We start from the raw sequence: 23,679 nt of genomic DNA on the forward strand, positions 1-23,679 counted from the left end.
CTCGACGAACAAACGGGTAAAGTTAGTAGTCCTTCACTTTACTAACTGGGCTTCTACATGGGCTTCAACATCTATTCCAAAATCCTGGTTCATTTTGGTTCTCTGTATATCTTTGTAATTAATCTAAAGTTTTTTTTTCTTTAACAAAGGGCGTTTTGGTTGTGATCCAAAGTTGGTTCTTGAAAAACAATGGTCACCACTTTTATCACATTTAATTTTATGCAATGAGAAATTTTAAAAGGTGTCCCCCCACCAATAAAGGTGCGACATTTGTTGCAAGAAAACAAAAATGGTGTGACATTTAATATATACCAGAATCTAGGATTTTTAACTGTTTACACATAAATCAAAGAACCTCATCCTGTTCATTCCATGAAGTTTGTAACGCTCATATATATTCTTCATTAGTTGCTACAGACGCATATACATATGTCCATATATATTACTACTATGTTACAGTTTACTATCACTTCCTTTGTTTTATCATTTATCGGTTTTTATTTTTACTTTTGTTTTATTGCGAGTATGCCAGCATTATTACAGTATAATGGATTCCATCGCGCATTATTATTATTCAGTTAAGTGTATTGGATGAAAGTGGCACTAAGATAGATGACATTTTAGAATATTTTCATTTGTGCCTTTTTGTCTAATTTTAACCCCCAAAACAACTAAAACAAATAAAATATATGATTGTTTACTTATTACGAGTTGGTTTTAAGTATTCTGATGTACACAGTACAGTTTTTACATTTTCCCACTTTTTATTAGAGATAAGTTGATTTGTTTCTAACTATTAGAGATATGTGGGCCGTAAGATGTGTATCTTACGGACCAAGATTGTGAAGCCCATGAAACCCATGAAGACCATCAAGACTAAAAGGAAAGACTTGAAAAACAAGTTACTCTCAAGATATTCTAGCATATTTACATTAAGTGTTTAGGAAAGTTAGCATTATCTAGTGTTAACATTATGTTAATGTTACCACTATATATATGCATATTGTATTCTCTTATTAAACACAACACAATAATATACCTATTCTATTATACTTTACATGGTATCAGAGCATTCGATTCTTAGGGATCAAAATTAAGCTTCCGCGTTATAAGTTTTAAACTTCGAAGATGCTTACCATCGGTGGTGTTGATGATGGCAAAGAAGGTGGTGGCGACGATCCAGACGAAGACGTCAACGTATACGTCAAGTTCTCTCATTAGGGATACTTCTTAATAATAAGTATCAGGGTTTTGTTAAGTACGTTATCTAAGTCAAAGGATTTATTTATTTTTTTTTTCTATTTTGGTGAATGCTTGAGAATTATTGAGGGTTAAGGTTTGTAGTTTCACATGGGTTATTTTCTATCTGAGATTTTTCTATAGTTTAGAATTTCTCAAGAGTTGTTTTCTCATAGTTTGGGATTTATTGGTTATAGTTTAACCATTACGGGGGAGTTCTAGTTAAACGCTCAAATTCTTAGGTCAGTTTTTTTTTAGTCCGTGTTATGGACTGTCCAAGTCAAGGATAATTGTTTATGGAGCTGCAGTTGCGCCCACGAGATGTATTCTCATTGTCAAGACCGAAGAAGAGCTGAAGATTTCATCCCTCCCTGTCTAAAGTTGAAGTTTATTCTCGGAGAAATCTACTGATTTGTTTTCCTCGACATAGTGTCCACGACATACGTGGTCTGCTTTGTGATTGCAGATTTGTGTGTTGCATCCCACGTTTGTCGTGCGGGGGAGTATTAGAGATATGTGGGCCGTAAGATGTGTATCTTACGGACCAAGATTGTGAAGCCCATGAAACCCATGAAGACCATCAAGACTAAAAGGAAAGACTTGAAAAACAAGTTACTCTCAAGATATTCTAGCATATTTACATTAAGTGTTTAGGAAAGTTAGCATTATCTAGTGTTAACATTATGTTAATGTTACCACTATATATATGCATATTGTATTCTCTTATTAAACACAACACAATAATATACCTATTCTATTATACTTTACACTAACGTGACACTAAAATTTTGAAAATGGCATTGTACTAAAAAGTCATTAGTTGGTTGAACTTAGTAATAAATTCCAGAACAAGAAAAGGAAGGGATGATGAAGGAGTGGTTGCCAAAAAGGACACATGTTCCTCAATCATTACAAATTTCATTAGTTTCCAAATTTTCGACTCTAATTCCCAATTCTCTGTTTTTGTATCTCTTAACACACTCGTTAATTTTAGGGAGAATTTGCGAGATAGCTAAGATTGAAACGTTAATTAAGTGCAGGACTATGATTTTGACAGTATTAAGTAACTAACAATTGTGACTCATTTCATCCGGTTTTAACCCTATATCGTACAGGTAGAAGGGAAGAAAGAAGGCCACTTAGAAGGGAAGAAAAGAGGCCACATCGCCCTGGTAAAATATGGACAGTAATTACTGCGCTATAAACAATAGTGGCATCCACGTGACATGCATAATAACCAGATACGTTTTACTGTGCTATAAAAACATTTAAGGTGTTTAAAATTACAGTTACATCGATTGGATTTATTCCATTCACTTTTATATGTAGGTTCATTCTATGCGACGTGTTATAGATATCTATGTTATGAACCTAAATAGTTAGAATCCTTTTTGTTAAATTCACGCCTCGAAATTAAGCCCTGCTTTAGAAAGCTAAACCCTAATCAAGGAAGCATAAACCCAAATAAAATGTATATAAATATGGTTTACTATACCCAAACCTCTATTTAGTAAATCTAAACTTTATGCAGGAATTTATAAACCCAAATACAATCTATAAATTGTTTTCCAATATTGGACACTTGATGGCACATTTACTTGGTTAGCATGTTGCATATGTTCTATTTCATATAGTCTAAATAGAATAGTAAACGAATGTTCCAAATAATCAAATTTGTCTAGTGTTGTTTTCATAGTATGAAATGCAAATAGTAAGCTCTCCCCACCCGCAAAAAATACAACAATACAAGACACACCACTGATTAGTAAAACTAAACCCTAATCAAGGAAGCATAAACCCAAATAGAATGTATATAATATGGTTTAATATAACCAAACTTCTACTTAGTAAATCTAAACCCTAAGCATGAATATATAAACCCAAATACAATTTATAAATTGTTTTCCAATATTTGACACTTGGAGACACATTAACTTGGTTAGCAGGTTGTATAATTTTTTTTCCATATAGTATAAATAGTATAGTAAGTGAATGTTCCAAATAATCAAATTTGTCTAACATTCGAAAAAATGAATTTCATATTACAATCAATCAAACAAAATAACAGAGAAAAGAACTATCAAATTTGAAAACATGACAGATTATTATATCTCTAAGAAATAATATAGAAATATATCTCAAATAGTATGGTACTCTTACATAAATAGGCACACTAAAAATATATATATTATACTATTCTTTTCACCGAATATAGTATGGACGACGAGTTCCTCTTCTTCATTTTTTTTCCATGTTGATGCTGATACAGATTTACTAGGCTCACAATCATTATTCTTCATCACCATATAGAGTCCGTCTTCATCTTCTTTCTTTTTCTGACATGGCGACATTGTTAACGATCCGCCGTCGTTATTCTTCACCACAGTATCTCTAAAACAAAACCAGAAACAAAAACATAGTATTAAAGCAAAAGCATGACTGTAAGAATCAATGATATTGATCAACAGATCCAAATGCTCATCATGTAACGCTTGCTTCATAATATCGATCCACCGGAGGTTGAAGTTGTTAACACGTTTACGCCCGGATGGCTCACACCCAGAATCGAACAGTCTACTTGAGAGGCCTAATTTGTCCATGATATGTCTGCAACATGAAAACAATTATAAGAGAAGATTGTATGAAATTTTTATTGAATATACACTCGAACTACATAAATGGAATAGAAAGTAACATGCAATATAGTATGTAACTAAGATTTTATAAAATGGAATAGTATGTTAATGATCTGAAATGGAAGATCATTCCTTAAAATGTAAGTGGAATATAAAGCTTTACAATTAATAAACGATTCCGCTAAAAATTGACAGTCACAATGGAACCAATGCAACTAAGTAAACCACTCTTCATGCCATACCCACTAACGGGACCATTAAAATCAGTGCTCTCATGACAAATTACATATTTTCTTACAACCGAAGCTAATATCGCAAGTAGGCGAGTGAACAAAGTCGTTCTAGTTAAAAACAAGTAATATCAGAAATCAAAACAATCAAGGAATCTACAGCAAAATTGACAGTCCTATGAGTCATAAACCCAACCAATTTTAAATAAATAGTGAAGGAGATTCGAACTTACTCGATATAATATCTTCGACACCGTTCGATTCGTAACTCGGCCTCAACCTAATTCTGTCTTCCAACAACCGCTTCTTCAAGGGAGATAATTAAGAGTAAGTAGAATGGAGGGAACACGGCGCAACGAACGGACGCAATCTTTAACCGTCGATGAAGCTTTGAGTTGCAGAAGATGGAACTATTCACACTAACCGAGAAAGAGGAAAAGGTAAAGTAATTATATTTGAGTGAGTGAAAACGGAGCGGCCACGATGGTAAGTGAACAGATTCCATATTAATTTTAAATTTTTTTTATCAGACGGTTTCCCGGTTGGTTGAGAAGGGCAATATGGCAATATTGTATATTGTGCACAGGGTATATGGATAAAAAAGGGTTTTTAGATACCGAGTGAATTATAATTTGTTTGCTTAATGTAGGATGCAATTTCCCTTAATTTTAGTCAAAAAAAAAAAGAACACACTCGTTAATTCAGAGTTTGTTGGTATCCCTTTGACCTTTGGTGTGTACTTGAAAAAGCAGATATATTTTGTCTAGTTTTAAAACTTTTAATCAATTTGAAATAAATATTTATTAGTTTTGAGACGCACATACGGATAGGAAATAGCATTGCAGGATGTTCAAGTCTTAGTCATTTAGCCGTCAAAAAAGACATAAATTATTAAATAGCTTCGTTCTCAAAATGTTTATGATAGAACACAATCAAGTATACAAATAAAATCATATGTTTACTCGGACCTTTTGTATTATGAAAAAAGGACCATAATGTTTAGTGCAAAACTTTTCAGTGATGATAAATTTAGTGGTTTAACGTTTTCACGAGAATCTAATTATTTATCAGCTTTATTTCTAAAAGAAGAAAGAGGAAAAAATATAAAAGAGAAACCAATGATTGCTTACAAAAGCTCCACGTCACGTAGCAGAAATGTTAAGAGTGAGTCGCAATTTAAACAGTTAATTACGTAGAAAAATGGCTGCCACGGTGGTCCAGACAATATCCACGTGATGCTCGTTGATACGATAATAGGCCCATGCTGTGCCACGTCATTAAGCTAGCTGTCTCCAGTTCCTCATTTCAGGATATTTCTCATGCTGTGATAGTACAGATCTTCGTGGTTTCCTAGCCGTCGGATATACAAAATCCAACGGTTCGGAGAGTCTTATATATATATATTTTTTTTTGCCAAAGGTTCTATTTTTGGTTGAGAAAGTATGAATGAATGTATCATGTATGTATAACTATTGCATTAATGCAACTATTGAAGATCCTCAATATTATAAGTTGAAACGTGTACATTTGACAAGTGGAGCAATTAGCTAGGTTTACCTATTTATTTTGAGAGGGTGTACAAAAAACTACTTTAGAATGCCTTTAGTCAAAAAAAAATACTATTTATTTTGAGTGCGAATTATAACTAGAACGATTTTTAGATAATGACATAAGTTGAAACGTGTATCATTTGCAAAGACTTTGATTAGATATATATAACGAAGATCTTGAAATTTTGGTAAACGAAAGAAATAGTTACACTAAAAAGTCTTTCAGTTCGGAATTAAATTATGATAATCTCAATATCAAGTTGACGAGGGAATTGTTAGCAAAAAAAAAGTTGACGAGGGAATACAAGAATAGTGTATAGTATATTCTCCTTTTTTTTGCTAATAATAATATTCCATTCGGATTACCAAAAAAAAATATATTACATTCGCTAGTTGCTCTCTAATGAGAGGCCAATGGTCCGACGGCAAGTCGAATCCAACTTACTTATGACACTTTTGAGTTATGATGTTTATTTTGCCCACCTCTTATCTGTAAATTTTAGTTATCACTGTAATAATTCGTTAATTGTATCCAATGTATCATTGGTTATTTATCGACCAAAAAAAAATGTATCATTGGTTATTTTTATTTATTTTTATGGCTTATGTATCATTGGTATGGTAACTGCGGTTTAAGTGGTGCGGGAAAAGCGGTTTAACTGCGGTGCGGTTTTAACAGTTATAAAAACGTATAAATATATAATATATGTAAAGATTTTTGTTACTGTTAACTGCAGGGCGGGGCGGAGCGGTTCGTAACATTTGAAGCCTTATTAGAAACAATGAAAGTTGTATATGTGTTATATACTTATATACTTTAATATTACTTTTTTTTTGTTACAAATCAAAGATAACCAGATCTTGGGATTTGTTTTGTTGAATCACAAATGTTATATCATACTCCTGAAAGAACTGCTTACTATTTATTATATGTTCGTCGACTTCGTATTTTTAATTTGTCTTTTTATGTACCGACACCTTCGCAACCTTACATGTCACATCATACAAAAACGTATAAATTATTTGACTAAATACCATAAACATATTTTGATTTAGTAAACTAATAGAAATGATTAATTTAATCACATCACAAAATATCTTAAATCAAATAGAAGGATCCATCAATATTATTCAAGGGAGTTTGTAGTTTTGTACACCCGTACACGTTTGATTAATCTTCACACGGTAAGAAGAACATGAATCCTTTGTTCTTTGTATTTTTTGCTCTAATGATAGGTGAAAACGAGTTTGACATGATTTTGTATATTACAAAGTAACTGATATTCCGGAAATGCTGATCACGTTTATCATTGACTTCATGATATTTAGCTTGATCTTTAGCATGATGTTGAATCAAACGGAATAGAAAAAATGAAAACGGTAGAATTTCGTCCATTTACATTTTTGCGTTTACGGTGACATACAATAAAAATGATCAATATAGTATATACATAATTTTCAAAAAAAAAAGTAAATACATTCATATCTTCTCTAATCATGTATTATGTTAAGCTAAGATAAATAATCTACATAGTTCAGTCTTTGTAGCTGCTAATATTTTCTCCCCTCTTACATCATTTTAAAAGTTACAGTTTCACTTTTTTATATATATTCATAATCTCCTGTCAATTGGAAATATAAATTCATTTTTTCTTATTTATATTATTATATAGTTATAATGTTGAATGATTTTTCTAACATTTCTGCACATTTTCTTACATCATTTGTCACACAAAAGTTTTGCCATGTATTCATTCATTCTAAAATTATAATATATTTTGAATTTGAATTGATGGGTTCTATTGTTCAACACTTCCAGAAAAAATCAGTTCATAATTTATATGTGTGTGAAAGTTTTCAGCTCGTATTAGTCGGCCGAAAACATTTCATAATATATTTTGAATGTGAATGTTCTAAGCTCGTATTACTAATAAACCATTTTTTAATTAATTTTGACTAACGACAAAAATTAAAATTACTTAGGATATATATATATAAACGAGCGCCTAAAGTTAAAAACTTTTAAACCCTTTTTTCTCTCTCTCGTTAATTTTTTTTTTTTTTTTTTGATAACTCTGGTATCTGGGCAGCCATATTCCCAACTATTCTCCCGAAAGGGGTCCAGCGCCCCAACGGAAGGGATGTTAAATCCGTTGTGGCCAAAACTCGAACCCGGGTGGCGGGCAGTACAGCTGTACCTCCTTTATTTTTTTTTTTTTTTTTTTTGATAACTCTGGTATCTGGGCAGCCACATTCCCAACTATTCCTCCGAAAGGGAGGGTTCTCTCGTTAATTTGTTTCTGTGGTTCCGGTCACCGCAGCTCTGTCATCATCTTCTCTCTTCTCCATCTACTAATCTCAAACCTACAAAATCTCGAACTGTAGATCTTATTACCAAAAGGGTTATCGTACATCGTCTTGTCCTAAGTTTCTGAGTACAGTTGTAATTGAAAGATTCGTTTTTTTTTCCTTTTCAAAAATTTGTCTAGTCTGTGTATGTGAACTCAGATTCAGTTGTACAGTCGAAAGGACCCGACTTTATCGGAGCTCCGGTTCTCAAGAGTAATTCAAATGGCGGCGCCAGAGAGATCGATGGACACGAGTTCTTCCTTCTTACAAAAGTTCAGACTTTACGAGACACGCTCGGTAATGATTCCTCTCTCTCTTTCTCTCTCTCTCATCCATAGATTTGCTAAAAGTCTAAACCTTTTGTCGTTTTTTTGTCTGAACAACAGAACTTCTACATGATCGGAAGAGATAAAAACCGAACCTTTTGGAAGGTTCTCAAGCTAGACAGAACAGAGCAAACAGAGCTCAACTTTCACCAAGACTCAACTCCTTACACAGAATCCGAATGCTTCGAGACTCTGAGGAGGATACACGAAGGGAACAGATCAGCCGGTGGGTTAAAATTCGTCACCACTTGCTACGGCATCATCGGTAACGTTTCTTATTACACCAAATCTTGTGCTCTACTAGTTGCTAGTTTTGACATTTTCTTGGTTTTATAGGATTCATTAGGTTCTTGGGACCTTACTACATGCTGATAATCACTAAGAGAAGGAAGCTTGGTGAAGTTTGTGGGCATACTGTTTATGGTGTAGCAAAGAGCAGGATTGTTACGATTCCACATGCTTCTGTTCTATCCACTGTGGCTTATTCTAAGGATGAGAAAAGGTCTTCTTATGTCACTTCTGCTTGTAAATTGAAAAAAAACTGTACATTGGTACCTTACTTACATTTAGAAATCATTAAAAAAAATTCCACTTGTACTTAGATTCTACTCTCTACTTTGATCCAGCAGATTAGTGTTTCCATCTTGTTGCACTTTTTTTTTTTGCTTTTTTTTACTATTTCTAGGTACAGTGGGCACACTTCTGATTTGTTGTATATATATTTTGATATGTTATAAGACAAGAGGTATTATCAAGAAAATGGAGAGCTTTTTTATTTAATATTTTATTCTAATTTTGATTTCTTCTGTTTGTTGATGATATGTTTTTAAGATGATTTACTGATCCAGGTTCTGAATCATGTTTCTTTTTTTTTTGGTTGTTTCTTTTGTCTTGTTTGGAAATTTTTATAGGTACAAGAGGCTTCTCTGCACTGTTGATCTCACAAAGGACTTATTCTTCAGCTATTCCTATCATATCATGCATTCACTTCAGAGGAATATGTCAAACAATGCTGAAGGACAGACTTACTATGAATCTATGTTTGTCTGGAACGAATACTTAACTCGGCGGATTCGAAATAACCCCAAGGACTGTATGTGGACAGTTGCCTTGGTGTATGGATTCTTCAAACAGGTACTACTGTTTACAAATTGGTCCTATGGTTTCTGTTACTTTTTTCTAACATTCTGAGATATGCACATTATAAAATGGCCTTTTTGTGTCTAATATTTAGGTTAAGCTATCAGTTTGTGAGAAGAACTTTAGATTGACTCTAATTGCTCGCCGATCTAGGCATTATGCTGGCACAAGGTACAACCACTTCACCTGAGCTTGTTCTATCTCTGCTGTTCATTTGGTTAAGCTGTATTCAATATAGAATTTGAAGTGATTTGATTTTTTATGAGTTTTCCGATAATTTTAGTTGGAGAGTTTAAAAGATTTTATGAAATGTTACTTCAATAAAAGCGGATTTTAAATGAGTTTCAAAAATTCATGTTTGAATAGCAATTGATTTGTCGTTTTACTACAAATCATCTTAACTCTTAGTTGAGTTGTAATCTTCTATTTTGTTCTCCAGGTATCTGAAACGTGGTGTGAACGAGAAAGGAAGGGTAGCTAATGATGTTGAGACAGAGCAGATTGTTTACGAGGAAGCTCAAGATGGTCATCCCGTCCGAGTAAGTTCTGTAGTTCAGAACCGTGGCTCCATACCCTTGTTCTGGTCTCAGGAGACTTCACGCTTGAATATCAAACCTGATATAACATGTATGATCTTTGACTCATTTTCTATTTTGATTCTTTTTTTTTTTTTGATTGAACTGAGATTTTGATTCTTTTTCTCTGTGCTGATATCTCTTTTGATGTGTAAAGTGTCAGCGAAAGACCCTAACTTCGAGGCAACAAGACTGCATTTCGAAAATCTAGCAAAGAGATATGGGAATCCAATCATAGTACTCAACTTGATCAAGGTTTGTTTTCTTTTTCTGACTTGTTAATGAAGTTACAAAATCTTGATCAAAGCCCTAATATCATTTGATTGTTAAAAAAACAGACACGTGAAAAGAGACCTCGTGAGACCATTCTGCGTGTAGAGTTTGCAAATGCAATTACGTTTATAAACAAAGGGCTAAGCAAGGAGGAGCGTCTAAGGCCTCTTCACTGGGATTTGCATAAACACTCCAGAAAGTACGTTGAATGGAGACACAACCCTCATATAGCTTATAAGTTAACATAACATGCTTACTACTGAACATTATTTTTATTTGCAGAAAAGGCACAAACGTGTTGGGGATTCTCGGCAGGTTGGCTACTTATGCACTGAACTTGACTGGCATCTTCTACTGTCAGCTAACTTCAGATGGGTTTCAGAACCAGAATCCATCCACCGTGGAGTGAGTATCTAAATTTACCAACATTTTTTCTGTACTTCTATGTAGCTTCTTGCTACCAAAGACTGGCCCTGATATTCTGGGAACTATAGACGATTTAGTAAAGATTTCAATAAATTTTTATTTTTCTTACAAATTTATGGGCCTATGTCTAAGTAATTTTTTCGAAAAGTTTGGGAGCTATAGGCGAATGTTTCATTCGGTTTTGCCCAGGACCGGCCATGTGCTTACCATTGTGTTGACACCAAATAGCCTTTGATTTGATTTATAACCTCTTAGTTTTTATTGCAGGAACAATATTGATGAATGTTCTACTTATGATCTTCCCACTAAAGATGAGATTGCATCAGACTCAGCGGTGGAAAATGGTAATGACAAAAAGGATCGGCAAAAGGAAGCCACCATGCTTCAGAATGGAGTCTTGAGGACTAACTGCATAGACTGTTTAGACCGCACCAATGTTGCTCAGTACGCTTATGGTTTGGTAGCTTTTGCGCGTCAGCTCCATGCTTTGAGATTGACAGAGTCTGATACTATTGATCTAGATAATCCTCTGGCTGAAGATTTGATGGGAGTTTATGAGACAATGGGCGATACTCTTGCGCTTCAGTATGGAGGATCAGCTGCACACAACAAGGTCCCTTTCTTAGCTTCTCTGGACATTACTTTGTTGCCTTGTTATTAAACCTTGCAATGATCTTTTTTTCTGTGGATAGATATTTTGTGAAAGGCGTGGTCAGTGGAAAGCGGCTACTCAGTCACAAGAACTATTCAGAACATTGCAACGTTACTACAGTAACGCTTATATGGATGCTGAAAAGCAAGATGCAATTAACTTGTATGCTGTCTTAAACTTTTCTCTCTCTAAGCCTTTATATGCCATCTGGTATGACAATGTTGTTTGACGTTTCACTTGTACTCTTCTACAGGTTCTTGGGATACTTTCAGCCACAACCAGATAAGCCAGCGCTATGGGAATTAGGTTCTGATCAGCATTACAATGCAGCAAGGTTTCTTGCCAGTTCTGTACCTGAGATCTCAAGGTACTTTACACTCGTAGAGTAGTTTGAAACATGTTATGTTACTTACATTACATTTTTTTTCCCATGCGTTTAGGTCTACGATGAAACGATCTCTATCAGAAAGTAGCATCCTTAGTGAGGGCAGTAGTACAGTAGCTGGTAGGCATGGTTTAGGTGAGAAGGATGAAGAAGTTAAAGGTCTTTCAGATTCAGCACCTGAGATCATCTCAACTTCTAAAACTGCTGCCATGATTGCTGGTAGTTTCAGGTAAAAAAACTGTCAAATAAATGTATTTAGATTAAGGTTGTTGTCAGCTAAATATTGGAGAATTGATTTTATGTGTGTGTGTTTGCAGTGCTCCACCAGCGACGTTGGAGGATATAGGTTTAGACGAGATACTTGAAAACGATTGCTTCTGCTGTAATGATGATAGGCATGGTGGTGACCAATGCACATGTGCAGCTTTTGATATGGATTGGGTTTCTTCTTCAGGAGCCTCTTGTGAAGATGAGAGTAGTTACGGAAGGTAAAAAATTAGAAGACATGATCTATTTATCAGTTCAGTTACTAACCAAAACATGTTGTCTGAAGTTGATATTGTTTTTCATCTTATGTAGATCAACAATGGTTAGATCTTTTGAAACCATACCTGAAAGTACAAAAATAGAGTCAGAGATTTGTGTCATTAACACAAAGGTGAGCAAATAAATATCAAATGTCTGCTTTATGTGGTTTTTTTTTTTTTTTTTTTGAACAACGCTTTATGTGGTAAATATTTATTTGTTTACCTTTTTTTTTACAGAGAGATGAAGTAACAACTATGGAGGGAGAAGTCATTAGTGGGATTCCTCAAGGTTATGTGAGGTGGGTGATGGATGAAGAAGAGGGACATTTCTGGTGAGACGAGAGCTAGATTGTTTTTACCAAACAAAAGAAAATAAGAAGATACATGTTAGTGCTGGTGAATAAAGAAAAGTATCAGAGAAGGGATATACTAACCGCTGCTAATTCATTAATCAGTTTGGAAGAAAAATGGTGAAAAGGTGTGAAAGAAATGAAAGAAAAGAGAGAGTAGACAAACTTGTATATAATTTACTTATACAGAAAAACATAACTTAGATCTTGTTGGATATATCTTTGAGACATTTTCATTTTTTGGAGTTTGGATTTGAATCCCGAATGCAATAAGACAGAGTATGTTCAGTACTCTTCCACCGTTACAAACTAGACTTCGGAGTGGAGTTTGGACAGTTTTGGACCAACCTCTTTTAATCAAGATACTACATAAAGACAAACATGTTTTGTCTGTTTTATACTGTTATTACCAGTATCCTCTAAATCATCAAAAACCTACAAGTTACAATCTTTGAGATAGATACTTTGTAATGAGGTCAAGCTCTGGTTGATACCTTTAGCAGCTTAGTAATGTGTCAGGGGTCTATTTAACATTACAAAGGTAGATAATGAGGTTAATTCCTCCAAAAGTATTTTAACCAAACCCGTTCCTAATTTACTTGCGTAAAACGACAAATTAGTCATCAGTGGGTCCACATGATTTAACGTGTTTAAAACTAAAAGCACATCTTTCCAAAAAAAGGACGGTGACACAAGAGGTCCGAGTGTAGAGCACTTTACGAAGAAGACCACATTCATTCGAACCTTCTGGAGCGAGAGCCACTAAAGAAAATATCAAACCAAATCTGAAATCTCAGCCGCACCCTCATGCTCGAAGATGATTGAATTATTACTCTCCACAACCAATTATAGTATTCAATTTTCACAAGATATTTTAGCATATATTGGCACATAAGTTATATCATTAGTTCATTACCTATAATATTCAAGATATAAATACAATTGACAAATCATCAAACTCTTTTATATGAGCGGTATAAATATGATTTTCTTTTTTTTTCAAAATATTGAGAGCTATATACCAAAATTTCTTAAAGGAATTTTTGAAATCTCTAATCCTTTGAAAAACTATTATATTAAAATATTATTATTTTGGGTAAAAATTTTAAATTAAGAAATTATTGATGTAGATGACGTAAACTGGAGAGTAGTTAAGAAAAAAACGTTTTTAGTTGAGTTGAGGATAAAAGAAAAAAAATAATAGTATAATACGAGATATTTTCTTCCTACAAAAATTTTAAGTAGTATTTGTTTGACCCAATCAAAAGAGTCAGAAGAAGATAATTATTCAGCTTATTATTAAAAAAAAAACAAAAGAAGAGTAGAGAAAAATATCTAAAGACAAGTGGCAGAGAAGTGGTTCTGGAGAGTTCCATTCTCTCTAATAGCGTATACGTATATGAAAGGAGAGGAGAAACACAATAATAAAAGCCCTATTTTAACCACCTCTTCTCTTTTCTCTTGAGTTTCTTCTTTGTTCGTCTACGACTCCTATCTAACCTTAATCCATCCCTTGTGTTGGCTTCTTTAAGAACTTGCTTTCCAAGCAAAGCTCGAAAAAACAAGAAAGTAAAAGGTATGGCGTCGAACAACAGCAACGATGATTTGTATGCTGTTCTTGGTTTGAACAAGGAATGTACCTCGACCGAACTACGCACTGCTTATAAGAAGCTTGCTCTTGTAAGTCTTCTGTTTTTGTCTGAACAACATATTGATTCTGTTTGGAGTATTGCATGTAATAATAATAATAGCCAATTGATTTGTTTTTGTTAGTTTCATTATACTGGATCATATGCCTTAGCTGATAGGTTTGATTAAAATTTAGATTAACTTTTATATGCTTTATTGACAATTAACTGGGAACTTTTTGTCTTTGAATTATAGAGATGGCATCCAGATCGTTGTTCATCGATGGGAAACTTGGAGTTTGTAGATGAAGCAAAGAAGAAATTTCAGGCTATTCAAGAGGCTTACTCTGGTAATTTCACCACTTTTTTCTTCATTTTTAATCATTTTTTTTAAGTTGTTATATGGAAAAAAATGGGAGTTGATTATTGGAAACAGAGGATCCTCTGTTATCTTCTTGATATGTACTTTTTTTTGTAAGTACTATTTATGTTTTTTGATTAAGCTTCTTTTATATTTTTGTGGTGGGAAACAGTTCTGTCTGACTCCAACAAGAGGTTCCTCTATGATGTTGGAGCTTATAACAGTGATGATGATGTTGAGGACCAAAATGTAATAGTCCCCGTCTTTTTTTTTCATATTTTTCTTAAAGATAGTGCGATGCTTCTTGACATGCGTTATTGAACCATGCAGTGATGGAATTTTTTTTGTTTTTTGCAGGGAATGGGTGATTTCTTGAACGAAATGGCTGCAATGATGAATCAATCTAAGCCTAATGTAAGTCTCTCTTCACTAGTTTCTTTCACCCCTTAGCTTATTATAATAGACTTCATTATTGATATTTGAGATGTTTGGTTTTGGCAGGAGAATAGTTCAGGGGACAGTTTTGAGCAGCTACAAGATTTGTTTAATGAGATGTTTCAAGGAGACGCCACAGCATTCCCACCCTCATCATCCTCATCCTTCTCTGCTTCAACTTTCAGTTCCTCTTGTAACTTTGTCTTTGATACAAACTATCAGCAGTCACCGTTTGGGATGAGCTCGATGGGGACTAGTGATCCTTTCGGATTTGACTCAAGATCTCACACCTTCTCTTTAGGGGTAAAGATTCATTTCACCCTCGTCTTAATGCTCCTGAAGGTGCCGTTCTTGATGATGATGTATTGTTTCTTTTTTTCAGGTGGAACATCAGCAGGATTTCAAGAAAGGGAAGAACAATGGTGGAAGAAGGAACAGACGGAAGAACAATGCTCAACCTTCTAACAACTATGGAGTCCCTACTTCATAGCCCTTCCTTCAGACCATATTTTTTATTTGTCGACTAGTCACACACATGAGGACTACTGGTTATGGTCTCCTCTCAACGGTGATGCATGAAAATACTCAAAAAAACATTGTCGTTTGTAAACTACACACCCTCATTTTCTCGAAGCTTCTTCTCTCTCTCTCTCTCTCTCTCTAATTGTTGTCTCCTAAGCAAAGAGTTGTTAAGATCGATGAAGTCAACTGCTGCTTTATGATGAATACACATCCTATTCTCTCTTGATTTTCTCAGCATTTGAATATAATACATTTTTGTTTGGTCCATTCTAGTTGAACCAAGCGTCAAAGTAATGGCAAATCTTATCAGAATCTTTTAGATGTTTTACCCCACTTTCCATCTATAAAAATACTAATTAATTACTCAAAATGTTTAAAGAAGATTGGAACAATTTACGAACAGTTATTTTTATGAACTGTTTCGTCCTGCAGTTAACTGTAATAAAAATTTCTACATATATTATATATCTATACGTTTTTATAACTGTTAAAACTGTATCACAGTTAAACCGGTTGTCTCGCACCGCTCAAACCGTAGTTAGCCATAGTCTATACTGTAAGTTGTAGATTCACACGTTGGAGATGTTATGGAACATTGAAGAAGACAGACAGGTGAAACAATAATCATGTGTCATCGCAGTGTCAAAATATAATAAGGCAATATAAGTCAACCGTTTAAGAGATATAGAATGATCACGGATCTTCTTAATGTTACTGAGAATGCTCATATACTAGAAAAGATATCAGCTTTCTATTTCATGAAATTATGGACACAGAGTAGTACTAGTACATGAAGAAACTAAAACAGTTTTTGAGTTGAACAAGAGATAGTCGCTACTAACTACTACTAACTTCATCTGAAGGATGAAAACTCATAAAAGACATTCAGAAGAGGTCGTCGTAGTCTTCTTTGAGTGTGAATTCAGCTGAATCGAACCGCCAAGCAAGAGGAGTGGAAGGCATCAACATCATCATAGAGCCATGGCGGACTGGAGAGCGCCATGGAGTTGAGCTCTTCAGGTAACTAGTCAACTTGGGCGATGGAATCTCTTCTGGTTCGTCACAAGTCAAATTGTACTTGAGATTCTTTTCCTTGATGCAAGAAGAATCTACAAAAAAAAAAAGAGGAACAAGCTTTATTTAAAGCACAAGTTGACAAGCAAAGATAGGTTTACAACCACCATCAAGAGCTTTTTACCATGGTGAAGCAAAAGATCATCATCGTCCCAGAGACTTTGCTGCTCCTTGATGCATTTGCTGTGGTCATGCAAGAACATCTCCCCAGCAAGTTGCTTGGTCTTGGAAGAAGGTTTGGGATGAGCCCCAGCTGACTTGTTGGTGATATCATTGAGAGCCTTACGAGCTCCTCCAGGTTTCTTCTTCTGACCAAGCACAGAAGCAGCTGTAACAACAGACTCTGAAACAGCAAATAAACAAAGTCTTACTTTGTTTCAAAGCATATCCATCAACAGCTTAAAAGATAAAGAGAAAAGAGTAAACTACTTTTGCGATGAATGGGAGCGTTCTCGTCAGGGAAGATCATCTGTTGAAGAGTGTTCATGTTCCTGTGAACACCGAACAAAAGCTTGTTAATTTCATTTAAAAAAGAACCGAACCTAAATCAGAAGGATTACCTTTCGAAAATGGAGTAGTTTCTTGGTAAGATCTTGTGGGAGAGAGACGAGTCTTAGAGGAGGAAGACGAAGAGCGCTTTTCTTGAAATTGTTTTAACGGTAACTTTTCAATCTAGAGACTACGAGGTTAGGCGAAACAAGTGAATTTATAGAAGAAAAAAACAAAAAGGTTAATAGCCGTTGCAGAATGTTTCAACCACGGCCCAATTAAGGTTTGTCGAACTGGTTTAAGATTATTCGGTTGAAAGAGTGTTTTGAGTCGAACCGTTAAACCGGGCATCATGTAATCCGGTTTGGATTTTAGGAAAAACTAATTATTTTAAAATCAGGTAAAACCCACAAAAATTCGTTAAAATCCGGAATTCCGTTACCGGGGGAATCATTGGTTGAACCAATATATAACTTTTAATTATTTTTTTCTTGAATTTTTCTGTTACATTATTAGAATATGTTTTGCATTTTAATTAATAATAAAAAAGATTATATTATCATGTGGATTCTATTAAAAAAACTAGTTGATGTAATTTAGTATTTATTTCTGTTATCGATAATTTATTACAATTTTATATTTCACTTTTGGTTTATTTTCGATTTAAAGTTTAATTTTATTATTCACACTAGACATTTAAATACTTATAGATTTTAAATCTTGATATATTTTTATTCAATCTCATAACTCTTAATTTATTACAAAATTGTTAAATAGTCTATTCTTTTAATATTTCATATGTGAAATGAAAATAAAAATGAATAAAACTAAAGTAAAGTATTTTTCCAAACGGTTTTTAAAACATAAAATGTTTCTTATATCTTCAATAGCTAATATATTATTAATAACAAAAAATATTAATATATGGTTTGTCCGCGGTCGATCCAATAGTGACTCGGTAAATTGTCCGGTTTAATATTCGGATTGGGTTTAAAAACATGGTTGAAAGCGTCAAAGAAGTAAGATGAAAAGTCAACGTGTCACATCCTATAAAACTCATTGTCTAAACGATCTTCTTATCTGCTAGGATTATAAATATCACTATCCTTTATTAAATCTCTACTTAATTTTGGAAATGTTAAAATTAAGGTCAAATCTTATATAATTAGTCTTAGCCAAAGATATGATTCCACGCTTCTCTTTCCCATCTTTATATAAATAAAATCACCACTATCCTCATCTCCAATACAGAACAGGAACAAAAAACATAAGAGAGCATTAACAAAACCCCTTTTGTAAAAAATTGATTTGGATATATGGGGTTGTTGCACAAGCTGTGGGATGAAACGGTGGCCGGTCCTGCGCCCGAAAATGGTCTGAAGAAGTTGAGAAATCGCAATTCTGCTACAAAGAATAGTAACCAGAAGTTGATGGTGAATCCTGGTCGTGTCCCGGATTCTCCTGTCGGATCAAGCACCCCGGGTTCTCCTTTGACTCGTAAGTTACCTTTGTATTGTTTCGGTTGACCTTTTACGGCGGCAGTACTAAGAACAATTTATAAAGCTTGCAAAAAAAAAGGCTGAGGCGATATTAGCTTGAAAAATATTGATTTGTATATTAACTATTCTCATATTCAATTTTGTATGCAGCTGGAACACCAAGTGAAACTGAAACACATGCTACAAGTCTTAATGCTTGCGATTGGTTTGATCTCCATCTCTTTTCATTCTCTTATGATCCTCTCTCTTTTTTTTTTGTTACTGTTATAGCTTAAATGTATAAAAGGTACTATCCTTAATATTGCAGGATTGTGCTAAACGCATTGGACCGTTGAAAGAGACCATTCTACGAATGTATAAGTAAACGATCAAACACCTACTTTTTTTTTGTCACGAATCAAACACCTACTTAATCGAATTTATATGCAGTGACCATATTGTTAAAAATGTATGCATGTAAATAGTAGTCTCATGTCGCTTTTTAGAATTTATGTTTGTCTTTTGAATGTAAATAGTAGTGACCCAGATGGATTGTTCTTTTGAAACATGGGTTCTCTAATATGAAATGTCCCATAAATTAATGTTGGCAATAAAAGAAGAACATATTTGTGATGTCATCCGAATCAGTTTCCTCTTCTTATTCTTAGGACTGGCAAAAAAATCTGAATCCGAAGAACCGAACCAAACATGACCCGAAAAAGTAGTACCGAACTCGAACCAAAATTGATTAAATATTTGAACGGGTTCAAAATTTTGGTATCTAAAAAAACCGAAACCGAATCCGACACGAACCAAAGTATTCCGAATACCCGAATGTATCCGAAATAGATTTCTATACCCATGTATATAAATATATTTTAAATTTAATATCTATTAAAAATATCCAAAATATATATAATATTTTTAAATTTTCCAAAATATTTGAAAATATATAAAAAGTCAAACGTAAATATCTAAAATAGCTAAAATATACTCAAAACACCAAAAAATACTATTGATTATCTATCCAAATATTCAAACTAAATCAAACTATATGTTAACTTTAGATATTTTGACATATGTTATTCAAATTTGTATGTAATATATTATTTTGTTTATAGATTTTGAGAAATTTAAAGTATATAATAAGTTTTAAAATTTTACAAATAGTTTTAGTGGGTTATCCGAACCCGAACCGAACTCGTATAGATCCGAAGCGAACTCTAACTGAAACTTAAAAATACCCGAATGAGGCTAAACCCTGAATCCCAAAAATCTAAAACCTGAATAGACCCGAACCAAACCCGAATGGATATCCGAACGCCCACCCATAGTTATTCTCATTCACTTTCATTTTGATATTGGACACAAATTGGATATCCTGACTTTGGAGGTATTCGTGATCCGAACCTCTTTGTCTGAATAATTAATTATCCGATTTGGTTCGATCCGTAGCCACCCATATATTTGGTGTCCTGGATATTTTATTTTTTAAAAAAAATAACCGGATATCTGATTCGATCCGTAAAAATAAATTAAAATTGAAAATAATAATACTTTATCACAAAAATAAAAGGTAGTTTACTTTAAAAAAAATTATAATAAGTAATATAATAAATTTAGTCAATGTTGTCAAAAAAATTAGTAAAGAAAAGTACTGTAAAATTATATAAAAGATATTATTTATATAAATTATGTATATAATTCTTTAAATATATGTATATATATGCAGACCGTATATCCGTTCCTAAAAATATTATTATTTGTGATTTGTTTTGTTTTTTATCGGTATTGCATATTAATATTTGTTTTTTTTTGTAGAGTTACTGATATTTAGATTTTTTTCAGTTCTAGTCGAAACTCGAAACTGATAACAAATCGATTCAAAATTTATGAATATTTTGTTCAGTTCTACTTCTATTATGACTTTATGACTGTGTGTAAGAGGAAATATAGATAGGAACAAATAAAATCTAGAACATACTTATATGATTTGTACGCAAGTCCAGCACTGGTTAGCTAAGAACAATTTATAAAGCTTGCAAAAAAAAAGGCTGAGGCGATATTAGCTTGAAAAATATTGATTTGTATATTAACTATTCTCATATTCAATTTTGTATGCAGCTGGAACACCAAGTGAAACTGAAACACATGCTACAAGTCTTAATGCTTGCGATTGGTTTGATCTCCATCTCTTTTCATTCTCATATGATCCTCTCTCTTTTTTTTGTTACTCTTATAGCTTAAATGTTTAAAAGGTACTATCCTTAATATTGCAGGATTGTGCTAAACGCATTGGACCGTTGAAAGAGACCATTCTACGAATCCCTTATATATTAATTGAGGAACATTTGAAAAGATGTAACCTCAATTTTGTATTAATTAAAAGAGGCCCCAATGCATAGGTGGCACTCAATTAGGTAGTCAATTTCATTCAATTGAAAAATAAGTAGGTCCACATTCAATTTTTATATGTTGTTAGATACATAAATTGGTCAAACTATATGATATAATGATATGATATGATATTTTCTTTCCTTAAATAAAACCTACGGAATTACCATAAATGACTAATATATATATGACAATTAATGAGTTTAATAATAAAGATTTGATAACAATGTATATCTCCTCCATCATTTTTTGTTTAATTTTATATTTTTAAAATAAATTAAACAATCAAATTAGCTATAAAAATAAAATTTAGATTTTTTCGTATATGTTATATTTTGAATTTTTAAAAACGACAATAAATGACTAAAACTATTAAAATTATTATGTTAAAAATTAATGATCAATGGTTTAACATTTTTATTATAAGAAGATACACATGATTTTAAAACCATATGAGTAAAAAGTATTATTTAATAATAAAATAAATATATATATATATATATTAAACACTATATACCATAAGATTACATAAATATTTTAATATTAAAACTTTCAATGAATTTTCAAGAACATTTATAAATTATAAACTTATTAAAGATTTCAGATTGAAAATTTTGTTATCGATGATTTAAATATTTTGTTATAAAACAATATGAACGATCATAGAACCGTATGATTATAAATTATTATTTAATAAATAACTATACAAAATATACTATTCCTAGAAAAATAGGTTGGTCCATCTTAACTTAAACTATTATGTTTTGGTCCATCTTAACTTATATACTATTAAACTAACTATCGAATTGATAAATAACGTACCAAAAAATGTTTTGCACTTTCCTTAAATAAAAGCTACGAAATTACCTAATATGATTAACGTATATGTGAAAATTAATTATAATGAATAATAAATATTTGATAACAATTTTTGTATCTTAGTTCTTTTTTTAAATTTATATTATTAAAATATAATTAAAAATCACATTAAATATATAATAAAAACATTTAAAATTTTTCTTATATGTTATATTTTGAATTTTTCAAAACGTCTATAAATTATTAGAAATTTGAAGATCCTCACTCTGAAAATTTTGTGATCAATAGATTATTTTTTTGTCATAATAAGTTACAAATGATCATAAAATTGTATTAATATGAACTTTTATTTAATATTATAAGAAGATACACATTATTTTAAAACCATATGAGTAAAAAATATCATTTAATAATAAAACATATATATTTATATATATATATATATAGATTATACTATATACCATAAGATTACATAAATATTTTAATATTAAAACTTTCAATGAATTTTCAAAAATATTTATAAATTATAAACTTATTAAAGATTTCACATTGAAAATTTTGTTATCGATGATTTAAATATTCAGTTATAAAATGATATGAATGATCATAGAGCTGTATGATTATAAATTCTCATTTAATAAATGAGTATATAAAATATACTATTCTTAGAAAAATAGGTTTGTCCATCTTAACTTACATTATATTTTTTATTCAACTAACTATCGAATTGATAAATAATCTACCAAAATGTTTTTTGCACTTTCCTTAATTAAAAGCTACGAAATTACCTAATATGATTAACGTATATATGAAAATTAATTATTATGAATAATAAATATTTGATAACAATTTTGGTATCTTAGTTCTTTTTTTTTTTAATTTTATATTATTGTAAGATATTAAAAAATCACATTAAATATATAATAAAAACATTTATATTTTTTCTTATATGTTATATTTAAATTTTTCAAAACGTCTATATATTATTTAGAAATTTGAATATTCCCACTCTGAAAATTTTGTGATCAATAGATTATTTTTTTGTTATAATAAGTTATAAACACTAATGATTTAAAGCAACAAGATTGGCTGATCAATTTAGTCGTCCAGTTGAAATCTTTCAAAAGTATGTGAAAGACTAAAGTCAAAGTAAATATGGATTTAGAATAGTAGTTATATTTTACTAACCAAATACCGAAAAAAACCGAACCGAACCAAAACCAACCCGATATCCGGATTGAACACCCGTAATCTAAATGAAGCCAAACTATTGTTTCATTCTCCAAAATATAATAAAAATAATAACTTAATCCCGCGCAAGGCGCGGGTCTTATCCTAGTGTATAAGTAAACGATCAAACACCTACTTTTTTTGTCAGAATCAAACACCTACTTAATCGAATTTATATGCAGTGACCATATTGTTAAAAATGTATGCATGTAAATAGTAGTCTCATGTCGCTTTTTAGAATTAATTTATGTTTGAATATATCTACTTATCTATCCAAATATTCATCAATTAAATCGAATTTATATGGAGTGACCAAAATATCTATTGATTATCTATCCAAATATTCAAACCAAATCAAATTATATGTTAACTTTAGATATTTTAACATTTGTTATTCAAATTTGTATGTAATATATTATTTTGTTTATAGATTTTGAGAAATTTAAAGTGTATAATGAATTTTAAAATTTTACAAATAGTTTTAGTGGGTTATCCGAACCCGTAAAGATCCAAACCGAACTCTAACCGAAACTTAGAAATACCCTATTGAGGCTAAAATCTTTGACCCCAAAAATCCAAAATCCGAATAGA

At 32.1% G+C, this 23,679-nt stretch overlaps 4 protein-coding genes across 5 annotated transcripts; 3 read left to right on the plus strand and 1 right to left on the minus strand.

Annotated features, from left to right (window-relative positions):
• The first annotated feature begins 7,924 nt into the window (after positions 1-7,924).
• LOC106348767 (phosphoinositide phosphatase SAC2) lies at positions 7,925-12,951 on the plus strand. 2 transcript variants are annotated; one of them, XM_048739515.1, is made up of 16 exons: positions 7,925-8,301; positions 8,391-8,595; positions 8,667-8,832; positions 9,242-9,464; positions 9,565-9,641; positions 9,910-10,097; positions 10,203-10,300; positions 10,384-10,517; positions 10,601-10,723; positions 11,000-11,357; positions 11,437-11,558; positions 11,650-11,763; positions 11,837-12,010; positions 12,099-12,269; positions 12,361-12,439; positions 12,546-12,951. In XM_048739515.1, the coding sequence occupies exons 1-16, from the start codon at positions 8,227-8,229 to the stop codon at positions 12,642-12,644; spliced, it is 2,406 nt and encodes an 801-aa protein (XP_048595472.1). In that variant the 5' UTR covers positions 7,925-8,226; the 3' UTR covers positions 12,645-12,951. The 2 variants fall into 2 exon arrangements, with proteins under 2 accessions (XP_048595472.1, XP_013644029.2); XM_013788575.3 differs by having other exon boundaries at positions 7,927-8,301; positions 11,012-11,357.
• A 1,045-nt stretch (positions 12,952-13,996) lies between these two features.
• On the plus strand, positions 13,997-15,871 carry LOC106348721 (dnaJ homolog subfamily B member 6-like). Its single transcript, XM_048739537.1, has 6 exons — positions 13,997-14,338; positions 14,543-14,636; positions 14,820-14,896; positions 15,005-15,061; positions 15,149-15,385; positions 15,465-15,871. Exons 1-6 carry the CDS (start codon positions 14,237-14,239, stop codon positions 15,570-15,572), a joined length of 675 nt encoding a protein of 224 aa, XP_048595494.1. The 5' UTR covers positions 13,997-14,236; the 3' UTR covers positions 15,573-15,871.
• Positions 15,734-17,920, minus strand: LOC106348730 (protein PATRONUS 1). The gene is made up of 4 exons (XM_013788534.3): positions 17,239-17,920; positions 17,108-17,169; positions 16,803-17,021; positions 15,734-16,713 (listed from the first exon to the last, which is right to left on the minus strand). Exons 2-4 carry the CDS (start codon positions 17,163-17,165, stop codon positions 16,490-16,492), a joined length of 501 nt encoding a protein of 166 aa, XP_013643988.2. The 5' UTR covers positions 17,166-17,169; positions 17,239-17,920; the 3' UTR covers positions 15,734-16,489.
• Positions 17,921-18,363: 443 nt separating this feature from the next.
• Positions 18,364-19,283, plus strand: LOC106380551 (dormancy-associated protein homolog 4-like). The gene is made up of 3 exons (XM_013820328.3): positions 18,364-18,664; positions 18,817-18,871; positions 18,974-19,283. Exons 1-3 carry the CDS (start codon positions 18,484-18,486, stop codon positions 18,999-19,001), a joined length of 264 nt encoding a protein of 87 aa, XP_013675782.1. The 5' UTR covers positions 18,364-18,483; the 3' UTR covers positions 19,002-19,283.
• The last annotated feature ends 4,396 nt before the right edge of the window (positions 19,284-23,679 follow it).

This window comes from Brassica napus, chromosome A1 (assembly GCF_020379485.1).
Source record: "Brassica napus cultivar Da-Ae chromosome A1, Da-Ae, whole genome shotgun sequence".
Classification (NCBI taxonomy): Eukaryota; Viridiplantae; Streptophyta; class Magnoliopsida; order Brassicales; family Brassicaceae; genus Brassica; species Brassica napus.